General features: G+C 33.9%; 1 protein-coding gene across 1 annotated transcript; it reads left to right on the forward strand.

Annotated features, from left to right (window-relative positions):
• Nucleotides 1-16,615: 16,615 nt before the first annotated feature.
• On the forward strand, nt 16,616-17,382 carry LOC149568941 (putative germin-like protein 2-3). Its single transcript, XM_089817649.1, has 2 exons — nt 16,616-16,742; nt 16,850-17,382. The coding sequence occupies exons 1-2, from the start codon at nt 16,616-16,618 to the stop codon at nt 17,380-17,382; spliced, it is 660 nt and encodes a 219-aa protein (XP_089673775.1).
• The last annotated feature ends 398 nt before the right edge of the window (nt 17,383-17,780 follow it).

A 17,780-nucleotide genomic window follows, 5' to 3' on the forward strand; every position in this document is an offset into this window, starting at 1 on the left:
CCTTAGTTGTCCTGGGACCCCTAGAGACATATGTTGCCATGAAATGTATCGAAAGGGTTCATAGGTTATCCTGACTCCTTTCAACCCATATAAACATTTTTAAAATGTCTCTAGGGATCCTAGGACCCCTAGAGACATATGTTGTCATGAGATATGTCAAAAAGGGTTATAGGTTATCCTATGACCCCTTTCGATCCATATAAATGATTATAGTATGTTCTTAGGGTCCTAGGACCCCTACAAACATATGTTCTCATGAAATGTGTTGAAAGGGGTCATAGGTTATCCCATGACCTCTTTTGACCCATATAAATGATTATAATATGTCCTTAAGGGTTCTAGGACCCCTAGAGACATATGTTATTATAAAGTGTGTCGAAAGGGGTCATAGGTTTTCCTATGACCTCTTTTGATCTATATAAATGATTGTAATATGTCCATAGGGGTCATGTTCCCCTAAAAAGATATGTTGTAATGAAATGTGTCGAAAGGGGTCACAGGTTATCTCATTGCCCCTTTTGACCAATATAAATGATTATAATATATTCCTAAGAGTCTTAGCAGACCTAGAGACATATGTTGTCATGGAACATGTCAAAAGAAGTCATAAGGTTATCCTATGACTCCTTTCAACCCATATAAATAATAATAATATGCACCCAAGGGTTCTAAAATGCCTAGAGACATATGTTTTAATGAAATGTGTTGAAATGGGTCATAGGTTATACTATGACCCCTTTCAAATCATAGAAATGATGATGATATGTCCTTAGGGGTCCTATGATCCCTAGAGACATATGTTTTCATGAAATATGTCGAATGGGTTGTTGGTTATCCTATGACCCCTTTCAACCCATATAAATAATTCTAATATGTCTCTAGGGGTCCTGAGACCCCTAGAGACATGTTGTCATGAAATCTGTCGAAAGGGTCCCTTTCGACCCATATAAATGCTTATAATATGTCCCTAGGAGACTTGAGACTCCTAGATACATATGTTGTCATGAAACATGTCGAAAGGGGTCATAAGGTTATCTTATGACTTCTTTTGATCCATATAAATAATTATAATATGTCCCTATGGGTTTTAGGACCTATAGAGACATATGTTGTAATGAAATATGTCAAAAAAGGTCACAAGTTTTCCTATGAACCCTTTCGACCCATATAAATAATTATAATATGTCCCTAGGGGTCCTAGGACTCCTAGAGACATATGTTTTAATGAAATGTGTCAAAGGGGTTCATAGGACATCTTGTGGCCCATTTTGACCCATATAAATTATTATAATATGTCCCTAGGGGTCCTACGAGCCCTAGAGATAGATGTTGTAATGAAATATGTCGAAAGGGGTCATAGGTTATCCTATGACCCCTTTCATACCATATAAATGATTCTAATATGTCTCTAAGGGTCCTAGGACCTCTAGAGACATATGTTGCCATGAAATTTGTCAAAAGGGCTCATAGGTTATGCTCTGACTCCTCTCGTCCCATATAAATGATTATAATATGTCCCTAGGGTTCATAGGATCCCTGGAGACATATATTTTCATGAAATGTGTCGAAAGGGGTCATAGGTTATCTTGTGACCCCTTTTGACCCATATAAATGATTATAATATGTCCTTAGGGGGTTCCTAGTGGTCTTGGTACCACTAGAGACATATGTTGTAGTGAAATGTGTCAAAAATGGTTATAGGTTTTCCTATGACCCGTTTCGACTCATATAAATGATTCTAATATGTCCTTAGGAGTCTTGGGACCCTTAGAGATATATGTTGTCATGAGATGTGTCGAAAAGGGCCCATTTCGACCCATATAAATGCTTATAATATGTTCCTAGGTTCCTAGGACCCCTAGAGACATATGTTTTCATGAATTGTGTCGAAAGGGGTCATAGGTTATCTTATAACCCCTTTTGACCCATATAAATGATTAAAATATGTCCTTAGTAGTCTTGGGAACCCTAGAGACATGTTGTAATGAAACATGTTGAAAGGGGTCACAGGTTATCCTCTGACCCCTTTCGATCCAAATAAACGATTATAATACGTCTCTAGCGGTCCTAGGACCCCTAAAGACTTATGTTGTAATGAAATCGGTGGAAAGGGGTCATAGGTTATACAATGACCGTTTTTAAATGATAGAAATAATTGTAATATGTCCCTAGGGGTCCTATGACACCTAGAGACATATGTTGTAATGAAATATGTTGAAAGGGATAATAGGTTATCCTATATTTTCAACCCATATAAACTATTATAATATGTCTGTAGGGATTTTAGGACCCCTAGAGACATATGTTGTAATAAAATGTGTCGAAAAGGGTCATAGGATATCTTAGCCTATGACGCCTTTCAACTCATATAAATGATTATAATATGTCTCTAGGTGTCCTAGCACCCATAGAGACATATGTCGTCATTTAATGGGTCAAAATGGGTCATAGGTTACTCTATGACCCCTTTCAACCTATTTAAACACATTATTTATGTCCTTAGGGTTTCTAGGACCCCTAACAACATATATTGTCATATTATATATTGAAAGGGATCATGGGGTACTCTATGACCCCTTTCGATTCATTTGAACACATGATATATTTTTCTAGGGGTTATAGGACCCCTATCAACATATGCTATCATTTAATGGGTCAAAATTTTGGCCCATTCAAACACATGATGTATGTTCCTACGACACCTAAGATCCCTAGGGACATACATGATGTGTTATAATTGGTAAAAAGGGGTCATAGGGAATGCCATGACAAATTTTGACCTATTACATAACAAAATACATTCATAGGGTTTGTAGGATCCCTAGGGACATACATGTTGTATTCCAATGGGTTGAATTGGGTTAAATGATATCCTACGACTGTGGCTGATGAAAATTTGGCTCTGAGCATATTATGGTTTTTGATGTTTAAAGTTGGTATAGGTTAGATAACCTCCAGCTGAATTCTCAGCCTTTTATTCTCTAGGGCCAGGCCCTCATTTTTTTGTGTGCTATCAACTACTTCAAAAACAAGGGATCACAAGATCATAAGATCATAGCTATACTCTTAGTAAACATAAACACAACCTCTAATATTTACTGAAACATTTACAGCACCATAAGAACTAGTAAAATTAAGAACATCCTATAACTTAACCTATTTTAATCCTAATTTTGATCTTTCCTTCACAAGACTCAGTACCAAATTTAGCAGTGATCTCAACTAAGAGGCACATTTCCAATATCCAACAACTACACTTCTCATTGTTCTTGTACAATTTTCAGTTTAAAATCTAAACAACAATTGATTTTTTCATAATACAAATATTTTTCTCAACATCAACCGACATCAAATACAATGAGACATTTTTCATGAATTATAATTGGCAATCCTTTACATTTCAGAGGAAGTATGTAATATGCAACACCATGATTCGCAAGGAAAGACGGTGTGGAAATGTAAACAATTATTGCATGGTCCTTTAATTAAAGTTTGAGGTTTGTTTCCATACTATGGTTACCATCTTTAGTATGTTTAAAATTTTAAGAAGGTTTCCTCTATCAATTATATGGAATGAACACATAATGATCCTTCTTCAATAAAGATTAATGATTTTATTTACTATCGTGATGACCTTGTAACATTATAACAAATCCAAATTGTAAGAAACAAATTCAAAACTCCACCTAATCGTATGTATCTATAACTAAATCTGAATCTGGGTGCCTTATTGGTTCTAGTGAATGACTCTTAACTTGGTGCACAACTATGATTTTTAGAAAGTCTAATTCTACTCCAATGCACAAGCTTAAAATTTTGGATATGAGGTGAGGTGTGGTATTTTCCAGATATTGATAAATTATATAGCGCAGTCTTATTCATGTTGAAAGGTCATCGTTGGCCATTCTAGTCAAGATGCTAACATAACTACTCCTTGTCAAGGCATGATATGTGACTTCTTTGCCTAAAATTTGTACCCAAACCCCATCAGTGATAAATTAATTGAACGTCTTTCATTGAGTAAAATGAAAAAATACATAGATCACCAACTCTATTATTCTATACAATATTAAGATGTAGACACAAGTTGAGGGACTAAAGTTTTTGATGTTAAGTATAAGGAGTACTTTATCTCGAATCAAACTCAGTGTTTGAACATTGTTGCCAAGTCATGGCTCTTGCAACCAAGGAAAGGGAAATCTCAACTAGCCAAATCCATTCATAGATCATTGCTAAAAGAAGACATAGCAAACATGGTAACTCTATTAAGTAGGACAGTTGGACTTCAAGATTCACATGAGTTTGAAGGTTGGATGTTCCTGTTTATTAACATGGTCTGCGAAGGGAAGTAAAACATTGATTGGGTTGAAATTATCAATAACTCACTGTATAGACAACTCATGGGTCTTCAAGAAAATGACTACTTCTACATGACTTCATACCTTTTCTATGCTATTACAAGTACCAAAAGTTGGCCAGGACTTAATCGACAGGGTATCTATAATGATGTGACTCTCATTTACAATCATCTTCCTCATATTCAGTGTGACAATAGCGTGCACCATTTTAGAAGAGTGAATGATGCGTTTACAATGCTGACTATAAGAGAAATTCAAGGGAATATCGGGGTCAGAATTTCACTAGAAGCAGCAATGAAAGTACAAAAATATGGAAGTGTTTTCATACAGTTCCTAAAGTTTACTTATATCAGATTAGCTGCCTATGATGGGTGTCCACTAATGCTACCTAGATTTGTTGATGATAAATTGGTCTTGATTGAAATGTTCAAGCAAATAAGTCAAATCAATAAACTTTGCAGGAATTGGAGGATAGATGAAATACCTTTTCCTATCGGCATCAGATATTATAGTTGTGATACCACATCAGATGCTCGGAATATAGAAAGATCTATTGCCACAATAAATTTGCATCCTTATACGATGCGTTTCCCTTATGATAGTAAGGGCTATGCAGTGAATGAGTTAAAGTTAAATCCCAATCTTGGTCACTTCCCGTCTCTAGAGGACTTTTGGGAGGATTGTGAAAATGATTTTGAAGTCAGGAAGAGAGATTGGATGCGGCTTACAGTGAGGCAGGTAATAGACTTCAAGCTGGATATTGATGTGATAGGTGTAGATGATAATGAGGTTTCCTTGGTTGATCCTTTCTACTATGAGAAAATCAAATTGCTAGATCTCCCTCCTATTGATTGGTCAATTCCGGAGTTAAAAAACTTAAAAGAAAGGATTGCCTTTGTTCTTAAAAGGACAAGAGATTGGGTCAATAAAGTCAAAGTAGAAAGGGCAGCTGTTGAATTCCAAAGTAGGGAGAGAAGAGGCAATCAAGGACAATCATCTCGAATGGCATTAAAGGAATGCAACAATTAGATGCAAGTGTTCCAGATCAAGATTAAGATCTAAATCATCCAGCTAAGTTTACAGTCAAAAAGAGGAGGACAAAGATGAAAAATAAATCTACTAGATCAAATCAGGAAGGAAATGAGCCTAATATGAAGGATCAAGGAACTCCCCAAGCCGTTGAACCACACATTCCCATTACATCCTCTCATGATGTAGCAATCCCTCATTTGAGTCTCTCTCCTCCTGAGATATCATTAATAAACATCACACAGCTGGATAATCAATTATCTAATTCAGAAGATTTAATGATGATTGCTGAAAATATAATAGGCGATGTGCAAGTTTCAAATACTACACATTCATGGTTCCAGAACAATATTAAGAAGAAGAAGAAAGTTGTTCAAATGATTCTACCTCCATTTGATGTGATCTCTAGTTTCCTTCAGAAGCCTTCTAAGGTGAAAAAGACCAAAGTGATGTCTAGGTTAGCCATTGATAAAAGATACTTCTTCAATAAAGATTGATGATTTTATTTACTGTTGTGATGACCTTGTAACATTATAAAAAATCCAAATTGTAAGAAACAAATTCAAAACTCCACCTAATTTTATGTATCTATAACTAAATTTGAATCTGGGTGCCTTATTGGTTCTAGTGAACGACTCTTAAATTGGTGCACATTATGATTTTTGGAAAGTCTAATTCTACTCCAATGCACAAGCTTAAAATTTTGGATATGAGGTGAGGTGTGGTATTTTCTAGTTATTGATAAATTATATAGCGCAGTCTTAACCATGTTGAAAGGTCATTGTTGGCCACTCTAGTCAAGATGCTAACACAACTACTCCTTATCAAGGCACGATATGTGGCTTCTTTTCCCAAAATTTGCACCCAAACCCAATCAGTGATAAATTAATTGAACGTCTTTCATTGAGTAAAATGAAAAAATACATAGATCACCAACTCTATTATTCTATACAATATTAAGATGTAGATACAAGTTGAGGGACTAAAGTTTTTGATGTTAAGTATATACTTAACATTTGCATCATTTTAATGGCATACTAAGGGAGAGGGATTAACAACTCATAGTTTACTTTTCTTTACTTTTCTGCACATCAACACATAAACATAGAGTAAAAGCACAAACCCGTGTCACCCTTTTGTAAAGGAAAAGGCTAACAAAAGTATGACTGTTCACCTTTAATGACATAAGCATGGTATTATTATTGAGAATTTGAAAATGAAGCAAACTAATGAAATGCGTAGAAATGGATGAAGTTTAGGATTATAATTTTTTATAATTATTTGGAATAAGAATTGATGTTTTAGGTGTTGAAAAATGATGAAAATTAGGGGTCTAGTTCCCACCAAAAAAACTATATGGAAATAAACTCATTTCCCTTTGATCTCAGACTATGTTATAGATAACATACATAGCTAGAACAATAAAAAATAAAATTGTCTTTAGACCTATATTTTCTCTTTTATAATGATTCAAATTTCAACTCACCTGAAATCGATAGCCTCCATCTCCCACCACATTTTTCAAAACAAATCTATTCTAACCAGAAGAAAAATTATACATTCTAGAAGAGGAATTTCTCTCCTCTAGAACATCATATGATTTTCAATTTTTTAATATGATTTAATATTTTTTCTTTCTCAAAATTGATATATTTTTGAGTGTTAAAATACGTGCTTGTAGAAATTTTAATTACAATATGCAATATCTAATTAAAATAAGTTAAAAACTCTATATGAGAATATCCTTGACTTTGAGCTCTATAAAATGGTGTTCTATAGGTTATTAAAAAAAATCATAAAAAATAGTAAGAGTTATTGAAACGTTATTTTTCTGAAATACTTTTATTTCTTTAGTAATTGGATACAAACTAGTATAAAACATGCATTTCCAATTGGAAAAGTGTGAGACCATATACAGCTTAGCTATAATGAATTTATCTAGATCATATGTTTGAGCAAAATTGATTTTTAGAGAGAAATACTCAAATTCAATCATTCTGATATCTCAGCATGAAAGGTGACACAATTTTGTACTTTTGTCCCATAATCACCTAGAAGTTAATTATTTAATACTTGATAGGTGACCATTTGTAGGGTACATTTCATGGTAGCATAAAAAATGTCAAATGGTGAGACTAGTTCAAGGTTCACATGTGGTAAAATGCCCAGTTCCTGCTCAGCATGTGGTAATATGCGCCTTCTCAGATCATTGATTGCAAATAGTTATCGATAGTGGAAATTATTAAATTATTGCAAAATTTCATAGATTTTTTCTTGAAGCTAGTGTAGATTAAAACTGCTATCAAATTCAAGTTAGGTTTATTTTGAAATGAACTAAACCGGTGACGATGAAACGAGCAATTAGGAATAGGGTAAAAAATATTATTCATATATCTTCTAGGAAATTCTAAAATCATTGCAAAAAATAGATTGTTACATGAAGCTACTGTAGATTAAAAATGCTATCAAATGCAAGTTAGATTTGTTTCAAAATGAAATAAACCCGTGACAATGAAAACGAGAAATCAGAAATAGGGTAAAAAATATTATTTCATATATCTTCTATGATGCATAGCTCAAAATTTGTAAGATACAATGCTTTTTAAAAATAAAATAAAAAAATTAGTGCTTTTTAATGGATCATGTAAGACTGACAAAGTATCACATTTAATATATCTGTCTAATTTCTTTTGGTTGCGATTAGTATTGGCATTTGTAAATGTAAAAAATCAAATTCCCTGTTTACCTACAAAATTAGTAAGATTGAAACTAGTGAGCTTTTTATATGTGAATGAAAGTGTACTCAAGCGAGGTATAATAATTTAAAACAAATCGAGAACAAATTGAAAGCTATAAAAAGAAGCCACGATACAGAACTCTCCAAAGTCTATGGGATAAGGACGATAGAATTAAATGGGTTTTGTATTCAGTTTTTGTCTTCTTTTGAATATGAAGAATATACATTACTTGTAGAAGCGTTCATCTTTGCCAATGATATTTGGTGATCGATCATTAAAAATTTGAAGATTATAAAGATATTTTTAACTGATCTAGGAGGTAAGTTAGGCTGTCTTAAGTTTCAAATAATAAACTAAGCATGTCTCAGGTTCCATCCCGATTTGCATCTTTACTACATAATAGTCTTACAATTACCTCTTTTTATTGAAAATCTAGCTATTTCATGATAGTTCCATGTATATGATCTGATAGTGTGAACCAATTTCATTCAATTTACTCAGTGAGATCTTAACTACGATTATCCAAAATGGAACTATGAAACCTAAAATACAAAAAGAAAAAATTCAAGTTATTAGTATTCTAAATTTGTATAAAGAGTGCAAGAGAAAATTTAATAATATTTATTTATTCATGAATGCTAGAAGCAACACCCTCCTGACATAATATGGTACTATGAGGCATCATGAAGAATGTGCAATAATTATCTTTCAAAACTAATAGAACTTTAAAATACAATATTTAGACATATTCACATGTCGTACACAAGAGTCAGAGCAAAAGATATTTAAGTTCCTAATGAAGTTCTCTTAGATTACTAATAAGCATGCTTTGATAATGAGATCGTATACAATAGCATTCCTCATGGAAGAAGAAGAAATTTTGATAAGTAAATACAGAGTGTTGGACATTTAAAAATAAGAAATCTACCTCATGATTAGGAAACATGCATTAACAAAGCAATATCACAAAATTTTGATAGCCAACAAGGTCCAAGTAAGGAAATCTTTTGTCATATCTCTTATAAAGATATCATTATTACTTGTAACCGTCTTATCTGTGTAAAATATTGGCACTCTAAGTTTGTCCATTCCAGATTGACTTTATATAGAACATTTTACTACCATAAATTTTGACTTTTGACCAAAGTAGAAAACTTCCTGGACAAACCAATCAAAGTGGAGGAGGAGGACGCGACAAGGGAAGCACTTGAGGAGCAAAAGAATGGGAACCAAGAGAAGGAAGAGGGAATCTAGCCCAGGCTCTGTTGTGTTTTTTTACTATTTTTATGATTATGTTTCTGAACTTTGCACCCCATGGTGTTTTAGGAATATGTCGATTACTTGGACCAATAGCAGTGTTGTTTTCAAATGTTGCTAGTTTATTATCTAGTTTACTATGCATAGCAGTTTAAGTACTGTGGATGATGATGATTCGACTCTGAACATATTATGGTTTTTGATGTTCAAGGTTGGTATAGGTTAGATAACTGAGAGATAACCTCCAACTGAATTCTCAGCCTTTTGTTCTCTCGGGCCAGGCCACCTTTTTTTTGGTTGCTATCAGCTACTTCAAAAACAAGGGATCACAAGATCATAAGACCATAGCCGTACTCTTAGTAAGCATAAACATAACCTCTAATATTTACTGAAACATTTACAACACCATAAGAACTAGTACAATTAAGAACATCCTATAAATTAACCTATTTTAATCTTAATTTTGATCTTGCCTTCACAAGACTCGGTGCCAAATTTAGCAATGATCTCAACTAAGAGGCACATTTCCAATATCCAACAACTATACTTCTCATTTTTCTTGTACAATTTTTAGTTTAAAATCTAAACAACAACTGATTTTTTCATAATACAATGATTTTTCTCAACGTCAACCAGCTTCAAATATAATGAGCCATTTTTGATGAATTATAACTGGCAATCCTTTACATTTCAGAGGAAGTATGTAATACACAACACCATGATTCCCAAGGAAAGACAGTGTGGAAATGTAAACAATTATTGCATGGTCCTTTAATTAAACATTGAGGTTTGTTTCCATACTACGATTACCATCTTTAGTATGTTTAAAATTTTAAGAAGGTTTCCTCTATCAATTATATGGAATGAACACAAGATCCTTCTTCAATAAAGATTGATGATTTTATTTACTATCGTGATGACCTTGTAATGTTATAACAAATCCAAATTGTAAAAAACGAATTCAAAACTTCACCTAATTGTATGTATCTATAACTAAATTTGAATCTGGGTGCCTTATTGGTTCTAGTGAACGACTCTTAAATTGGTGCACATCTATGATTTTTAGAAAGTCTAATTCTACTCCAATGCACAAGCTTAAAATTTTGGATATGAGGTGATGTGTGGTATTTTCCAGTTATTGATAAATTATATAGCGCAGTCTTAACCATGTTGAAAGGTCATCGCTGGCCATTCTAGTCAAGATGCTAACTTAACTACTCCTTATCAAGGCACGATATGTGGCTTCTTTGCCCAAAATTTGCACCCAAACCCAATCAGTGATAAATTAATTGAACGTCTTTCATTGAGTAAAATGAAAAAATACATAGATCACCAACTCTATTATTCCATACAATATTAAGATGTAGATACAAGTTGAGGGACTAAAGTTTTTGATGTTAAGTATATACTTAACATTTGCATCATTTTAATGGTATACCAAGGGAGAGGGATCAACAACTCATAGTTTACTTTTCTTTACTTTTCTGCACATCAACACATCAACATAGGGTAAAAGCACAAACCCGTGTCACCCTTTTGTAAGGAAAGGGCTAACGAAAGTATGACTGTTCACCTTTAATGACATAAGCATGGTATTATTATTGAGAATTTGAAAATGAAGTAAACTAATGAAATGTGTAGAAATGGATGAAGTTTAGGATTGTAATTTTTTATAATTATTTGGAATAAGAATCGATGTTTTAGGTGTTGAAAAATGATGAAAATTAGGGGTCTAGTTCCCACCAAAAAACTATATGGAAATAAACTCATTTCCCTTTGATCTCAGACTATGTTATAGATAACATACATAGCTAGAACAATAAAAAATAAAATTGTCTTTAGACCTATATTTTCTCTTTTATAATGATTCAAATTTCAACTCACCTAAAATCGATAGCCTCCATCTCACACCACATTTTTCAAAACAAATCTATTCTAACTAGAAGAAAAATTATACATTCTAGAAGAGGAATTTCTCTCCTCTAGAACATCATATGATTTTCAAATTTTTAATATGATTTAATATTTTTTCTTTCTCAAAATTGACATTTTTTTGAGTGTTAAAATACATGCTTGTAGAATTTTTAATTACAATATGCTATATCTAATTAAAATAAGTTAAAAACTCTATATGAGAATATCCTTGACTTTGAGCTCTGTTAAAATGGTGTTCTATAGGTTATTAAAAAAATATCATAAAAAATAGTAAGAGTTATTGAAACGTCAGTTTTCTGAAATACTTTTATTTCTTTAGTAATTGGATACAAACCAGTATAAAATATGCATTTCCAATTGGAAAAGTGTGAGACCATATATAGCTTAGCTATGATGAATTTATCTGGATCATATGTTTGAACAAAATTTATTTTTATAGAGAAATACTCAAATTCAATCATTTTGATATCTCAGCTTGAAAGGTGACACAATTTTGTACTTTTGCCCCATAATCACCTAGAAATTAATTATTTAATTCTTGATAGGTGACCATTTGTAGAGTACATTTCATGGCAGCATAAAAATGTCAAATGGCGAGACTAGTTCAAGGTTCAAATGTGGTAAAATGCCCAGTTCCTGCTCGGCATGTGGTAATATTCACCTTCGTAGATCATTGATTGTAAATAGTTATCGATAGTGGAAATTATTAAATTATTGCAAAATTTCATAGATTTTTTCTTGAAGCTAGTGTAGATTAAAACTGCTATCAAATTCAAGTTAGGTTTAGTTCGAAATGAACTAAACCGGTGACAATAAAACCGAGCAATTAGGAATAGGGTAAAAAATATTATTCATATATCTTCTAGGAAATTATAAAATCATTGCGAAAAATAGATTGTTGCATGAAGCTACTGTAGATTAAAAATGATATCAAATGCAAGTTAGATTTGTTTCAAAATGAAATAAACTCGTGACAATGAAAATGAGATTTGTGTCCTTTAGTATGGCTCTTTCCATGTCATGCCAGATGTTGAAGGGGGTTGGTTGTATTTCTTTGGAGAGCCTCTTCAGGTTTTGGGGACTTGGCCTTTGGTGGTTTCTGGTTGCTCTTGCAGATGTTTGATCCCTCTAGGAGAATACTCTGGCAGTTCCCTAAGGTCATTTGTTGGCTTGTATTCTATCCATCTGAGCTGCTTTCCTTGTGTAGTGGAGCTTTTCCCTCTTACAGTTGGGAGATGTCCTATTTTTATGACTACTTCTTGGCTGTTGATTCTCTGGAGGTGTGTTGGTTCTAGAGCTCTAGTGGTTTGGCGGTTGGATGAATGTTGGGCAAGGAAGCCTGGCGGAGGTGGAGAACATGTTCTCTAGTTTGAGGCCATAGAGGTATTTTAGTTTTGTCTCTGTATGCTTTCATTTTTAGAGCATGTCCCCCTCTTGGTTTGATCTCTTTTCGATCTGTTATTGAATGATGAATTTTTATTTATTTAAATGGGTATTGTTGTTGCTGGTTTCTTTATAGTGGTACTAGAGCGAGGCATGCTATCAATTTTTATGGGCACTTTCTAGTTAGTTTTTGTTATTGGTTGAGAAGTCATCGGGGGGTCCTTTTAAAATCCCCACAAGGTGTTTGGTTCCTTTCAAAACCTTAGGGATCGACACTCAGAGCTTGTTTCCTTTGCTAAGCTTATGTTTTCTATTCTTTTGTAAGGAATTTGGTGTTTTATATAGGTTTCAGTGGCCCACCAATCCCTAGTTTCCAAATCAATTCTATTTAAAGATAATAATGTAGTTTTCTTAAAATAATTTTTTGACTAAACCAAGAGACAAATAATATAAACCCTATAATGAGGCTTTCATATTCATATATGATTTATTTAATATTATTATTTGAAGTTTTTAAAATAATAATCATTAAAAACATAGTTTTTTCAAAAATGATTTTCTAGTCCAAGGGGTTTAGCTTAGTTGGTCGAGGCAAGGAGCTCTCATTGTCGACACCCTAGTTCAAATCCAAGATGGACATCTTTGTGTAATTCTAAGTTGCGACTCTTGGTCTTCTATTGGTTGTATTCGTCTCATTTGTAAAAAGTGGATTCTAAGTTGTGACTCTTGGTCCTCCAATTGTTGTTTCTAGTGTGGTCACTTGAGAGGAGCTTGAATAAATTGTAATCTTTTCCTCTTAAGGAGCACCCGATATGTAAATGATCTTAATATGATAAATATTTTTTCTTAAAAAACATAATTTAAAAAATTAACACTAGAACTTATATATTTTTAAAATTAGATTTTTCTAAATATTTAGTCTTAAATTTTAACTTATGTATTTACCTGCTTATAACTCTATTGAAAATACATCCTTTCTTTATCACTTTAGTCGTATAATTTTTGTTTGTTTTAATTTTTAAACATGATTTGGAGTTTATTTTCTTATTCCATAAAACTTTATTAATAACATATTACCTTTTATTTGGTAATTTTTCGGAGAGTTTCAAATCAAGTATAGTTTGCAAACTATCCAATATATGAAATAACATCAAGGTATAGTAACAATCACATGACATAGGAAGTAAATTAGTTCCAGTCACATGTCTAAGATAACAATTGGCATACTTAGAAAAGATAAACATAGGGGCTGGATTCAACATATTTTACTAGGTCAAAGGTCCAACAAGCTCACCAACAGAAATGAAGGAGTAGGGATGGTGGGTTGTGACATCCCTCCCCTCCAGGAAGAGACATCAACTTGTTGCCTGATGAAAATGTAACAAACATAGTTCTCACATCACACATAACTGAAAGCACAACAATAAGATACACTAGAGTCTATATAGATAAAAGATATAAAGATCTAATAAAACCATCGTCATCTCCCATGTCCTAAGATTTGAGAATAACTAATCAATGAGAGATCCATTAGGACGCATCGTAGATCATGTTTTGGTAGTTTATATGGGTGCAGCTTGAAAAATTGTTTGAGAAAGTTTTTCATCTCTAGTATGATGGGGACAATAACTTTCACATTGTTTACCTCCAAAAGTAAAGAAACCATTCCCCGCTCCCTTCCTACCGTCAGACCTATTGTTCCAGTTATTCACATTTCCACTGTTATCAACTTATCTCTATTCATATTTTGATTCTAAGTGTTATTGATATTCCTTGGTGCATTATTGTGAAACTTCCTCTTGAATCCTTGAGGACTGTGGTTTCTCTCTGAAGTTGTGATTGCATTTACCGTTTTTAGTTTCTCCTCCTAAAGCAGTATCTTTCGATGTGCGAATTCCATGGTTTTTGGTTCATGCATTTTGATTACAGATCCAATCTCGAGATGTAATCCCAATACAACCTTATATTTGTTCTCAAATGCTCATCCTACAGATACTAAGGAACATATTTCACCAAACGAAAAAATTGCTCTTGGTATTTGGTCACTACCATGACCCCTTGTACATCAAGTTTTGAAACTCAGCTACGTCAGTGTCATAAAATAACAGAGGCAATGATCGCTTCATGGAAAGAGATAAAAATTTATTTCCAGGACATTTGTCCTGGTCACAACTTCCTCTCAGCCGTTAATTGTTCCACCATGTGGTTGATTCACCAATCGACTGAAATGCAACCCATAAAGCCCTAGACTGTGCTGAAAGGTGATGAACATGAAAGTACTTTTCCATGGAGATGATTAATTTCTCAACATCTTCCTTACCATCGAAAGTGGGTAATATGACCTTTTTAAGGTCCTTGCTCAACTCCTCCGCTATCTTCTCATTATTCAGGGGTCCAAAATTATTCTCCTCATCAAAATTTTCCTTTAAACTGTTCCTCAATTCTCCTATCCTCTTCAAATTTTCTGACAGCTTCTAATACTTGATCTCCATTCTACGCACCCCTTAGATCTTGTTCAAGGTGATCCAATGGTTCAACCTTCTCCCAGAGGAGGTTTCCACAGTAGGTTAGAAGTGCTAAAATATGGTCTTGGCTTCGATTCAGACTGAGCTCATCATTCTTACTAGTTCCTTCCTGATTATTATTTGTGGTCTTCATGGCGAGTATTCAATTCTTGTACCAAACATAAGTATGCAACTTATAAAACGTAGACCGAGGTCCTAGTGTTTAAGCTCATCTCCAATACCATAGAATGTCAAGTCGTCAAATAGCTAGTATATCGCAAGGTCAGAAGATCAAGTCTTAGTCATTCAATTGCAAAGACTAGCCAAACACAATTTTCCATTCAATTTAATATAAGTAATACAAGATTCGACCAATGCCAAGAATAAAGTCAATATGCAAATTTAAGTATCCTAATGTAATCAATTGCAAATTGCAAATTTTAGAAATAAAGTTTAAGACTAATATTCAATGTTTTAATAGTTATGAGAATTTTGTTGAAGTGCTTCGAAAGTATTTTACATGTAGATTTTAAAAACGTACTTATAGAAAACTCACAAATAATTAGATATGTAACATGTAATTTTAAATATGTTACAGACAACTAAAAGAAAATCATTTCCATCCCTAATTATTTAAAATCCAAATAATTATAAAACACAATTTATAATTAAGTTGTTTAAAATAAGATTGTAGTTAAATCAAAGAAAGCTAATGCTAAAAGTGATGGAATGAAATTTAATTTCTTTATTTTTAAGAACTAATATAAAAATCATATTTATTTTAATTAAAATGTAAAAATGAATATCTAATTAATTATTATATAAATAATATATTTGCAAATGGAGTGGTTGTTTCTGATCTGATATTAAACATTAATACATAATTAATTATTATGTAAATAACTAATATCATCCATTAGATATCTTTAAATCGATGCAGTAGTTGTTTGTGATTTTCAATTTAGTTATTAGGTCTTATTAAATTAATGTGGAGGTAACCGCATGCAGTAGGGCTTACGTTGGAAATCCCTGTGGAAGTACGTCATCATATTGGAAGAACGGGGTAAAATAGACGGAGTCAAGATGAATGAACCCTTGCGAAGTAGTCATCTGTGTTTGAAATACATCATTCAATTTCCCTAGTTTACCAATTCTACGAGGGAGCAATAGCATACATAATATTGGCTTTCAGGAACCTCAACGTAGAAGATTTCAACCATAATAAAAGAATGATAAGAGTATATCCGCGGTAGCAGGTGGGTTGATCGTCAGGTAAGAATGAATGAGTCCTTGAGGAGCAGTTAACGTTTCGAGTATATAAAGCATGCAAATGGGCTTGCAATAGTACTCAATTCAATTATCCACATCCTGAGCTGTTTATTCACATCAGTCTCTCTGTGTTCCTGTCATAATGGGTAGCAGGATGATTTACCTCACGCTGGGGCTTGTTCTGTTGATATGTTGTTTCGGCAAAGGCGTCGTGGCAGCGGATTCCGATCCATTGCAGGATTTCTGCGTTGCAGACAACGAAAGCAAAGGTGAGCAGAGAATAACATTATAGATAATAAGAGATCTAGGTACTGATTATATGATTGCATGTGCTCGTTAGAAATCTAGGTACTGATTATATGATTGTTTTTCACAGTGTTGGTGAACGGGTTCGTGTGCAAGGAGGCAATGGCAGTATCAGCAGAGGACTTCTTCTTCGGGGGGCTTGGGCAGGCGGGGAACACCGACAACGCAGTGGGCTCCATCGTGACCCCTGCCAACGTAATGCAGATACCGGGGCTGAACACGTTGGGAATATCTCTGGTCCGCATCGACTACGCAGTGGGTGGAATTAATCCTCCTCACACCCACCCCAGAGCCACCGAGGTTCTCTTTCTAGCGGAAGGCGAGCTCTTTGTAGGGTTTATTGACACCAACAACACCTTCTTCAGCAAGACGTTGGAGAAGGGAGACGTGTTCGTCTTCCCCAAGGCGCTCGTGCATTTCCAGCAGAATGTGGGGAAAGAGAATGCGGTCGCCATCTCTGCTTTGAGCAGCCAGCTCCCGGGAACCCAGACAATTGCTAATTCTCTGTTTGCGGCGAATCCCCCTCTCCCCGATTCCGTATTGAGCAAGGCCTTCCGCATCACCCAGGAGCTCGTGGACTACATTCAGAAGATGTTCGCCTAAGCTTCTTGAGCTTAATTTTTTGTGATCGATTCGATAAAAATAAAACAAAGGAAAGGTAGACCACATAGGAATACTATTTTCGTACCATTTAATAAAAATTCTCTCTTTAGAGCTGCTCGTTGCATTCTCAACAGAAGTTTATTTTCCTAAAGGAACATCTTTCTGTGTGAAAAGAATTCTATGGTTTCTGGTTCATGCATCTTGACCACAGATCCAGTCTGGGGATGTAATCCCAATACAAACTTATAATATCCATTCTAAAATGCTCATCCTACAAATACTATGGAACATATTTCACAAATAACAAAATCGCTCCTGATATTTGGTCACTGCCATGACCCCTTTAATCAAGTTTTGAAACTCAGCTACGTCTGTCTCATAAAATAACAGATGCAACA

The sequence above is a fragment of the Cupressus sempervirens genome, chromosome 3 (genome assembly GCF_028749045.1).
Source record: "Cupressus sempervirens isolate cs-2001-9-10 chromosome 3, ASM2874904v1, whole genome shotgun sequence".
Lineage (NCBI taxonomy): Eukaryota > Viridiplantae > Streptophyta > Pinopsida > Cupressales > Cupressaceae > Cupressus > Cupressus sempervirens.

Coding starts and splice junctions, on each gene's coding strand:
- LOC149568941 (XM_089817649.1), top strand. CDS start 16,616: ATGGGTAGCAGGATGATTTACCTCACGCTGGGGCTTGTTCTGTTGATA. Junction 16,743..16,849: donor TGCAGACAACGAAAGCAAAG/GTGAGCAGAGAA, acceptor TGTTTTTCACAG/TGTTGGTGAACGGGTTCGTG.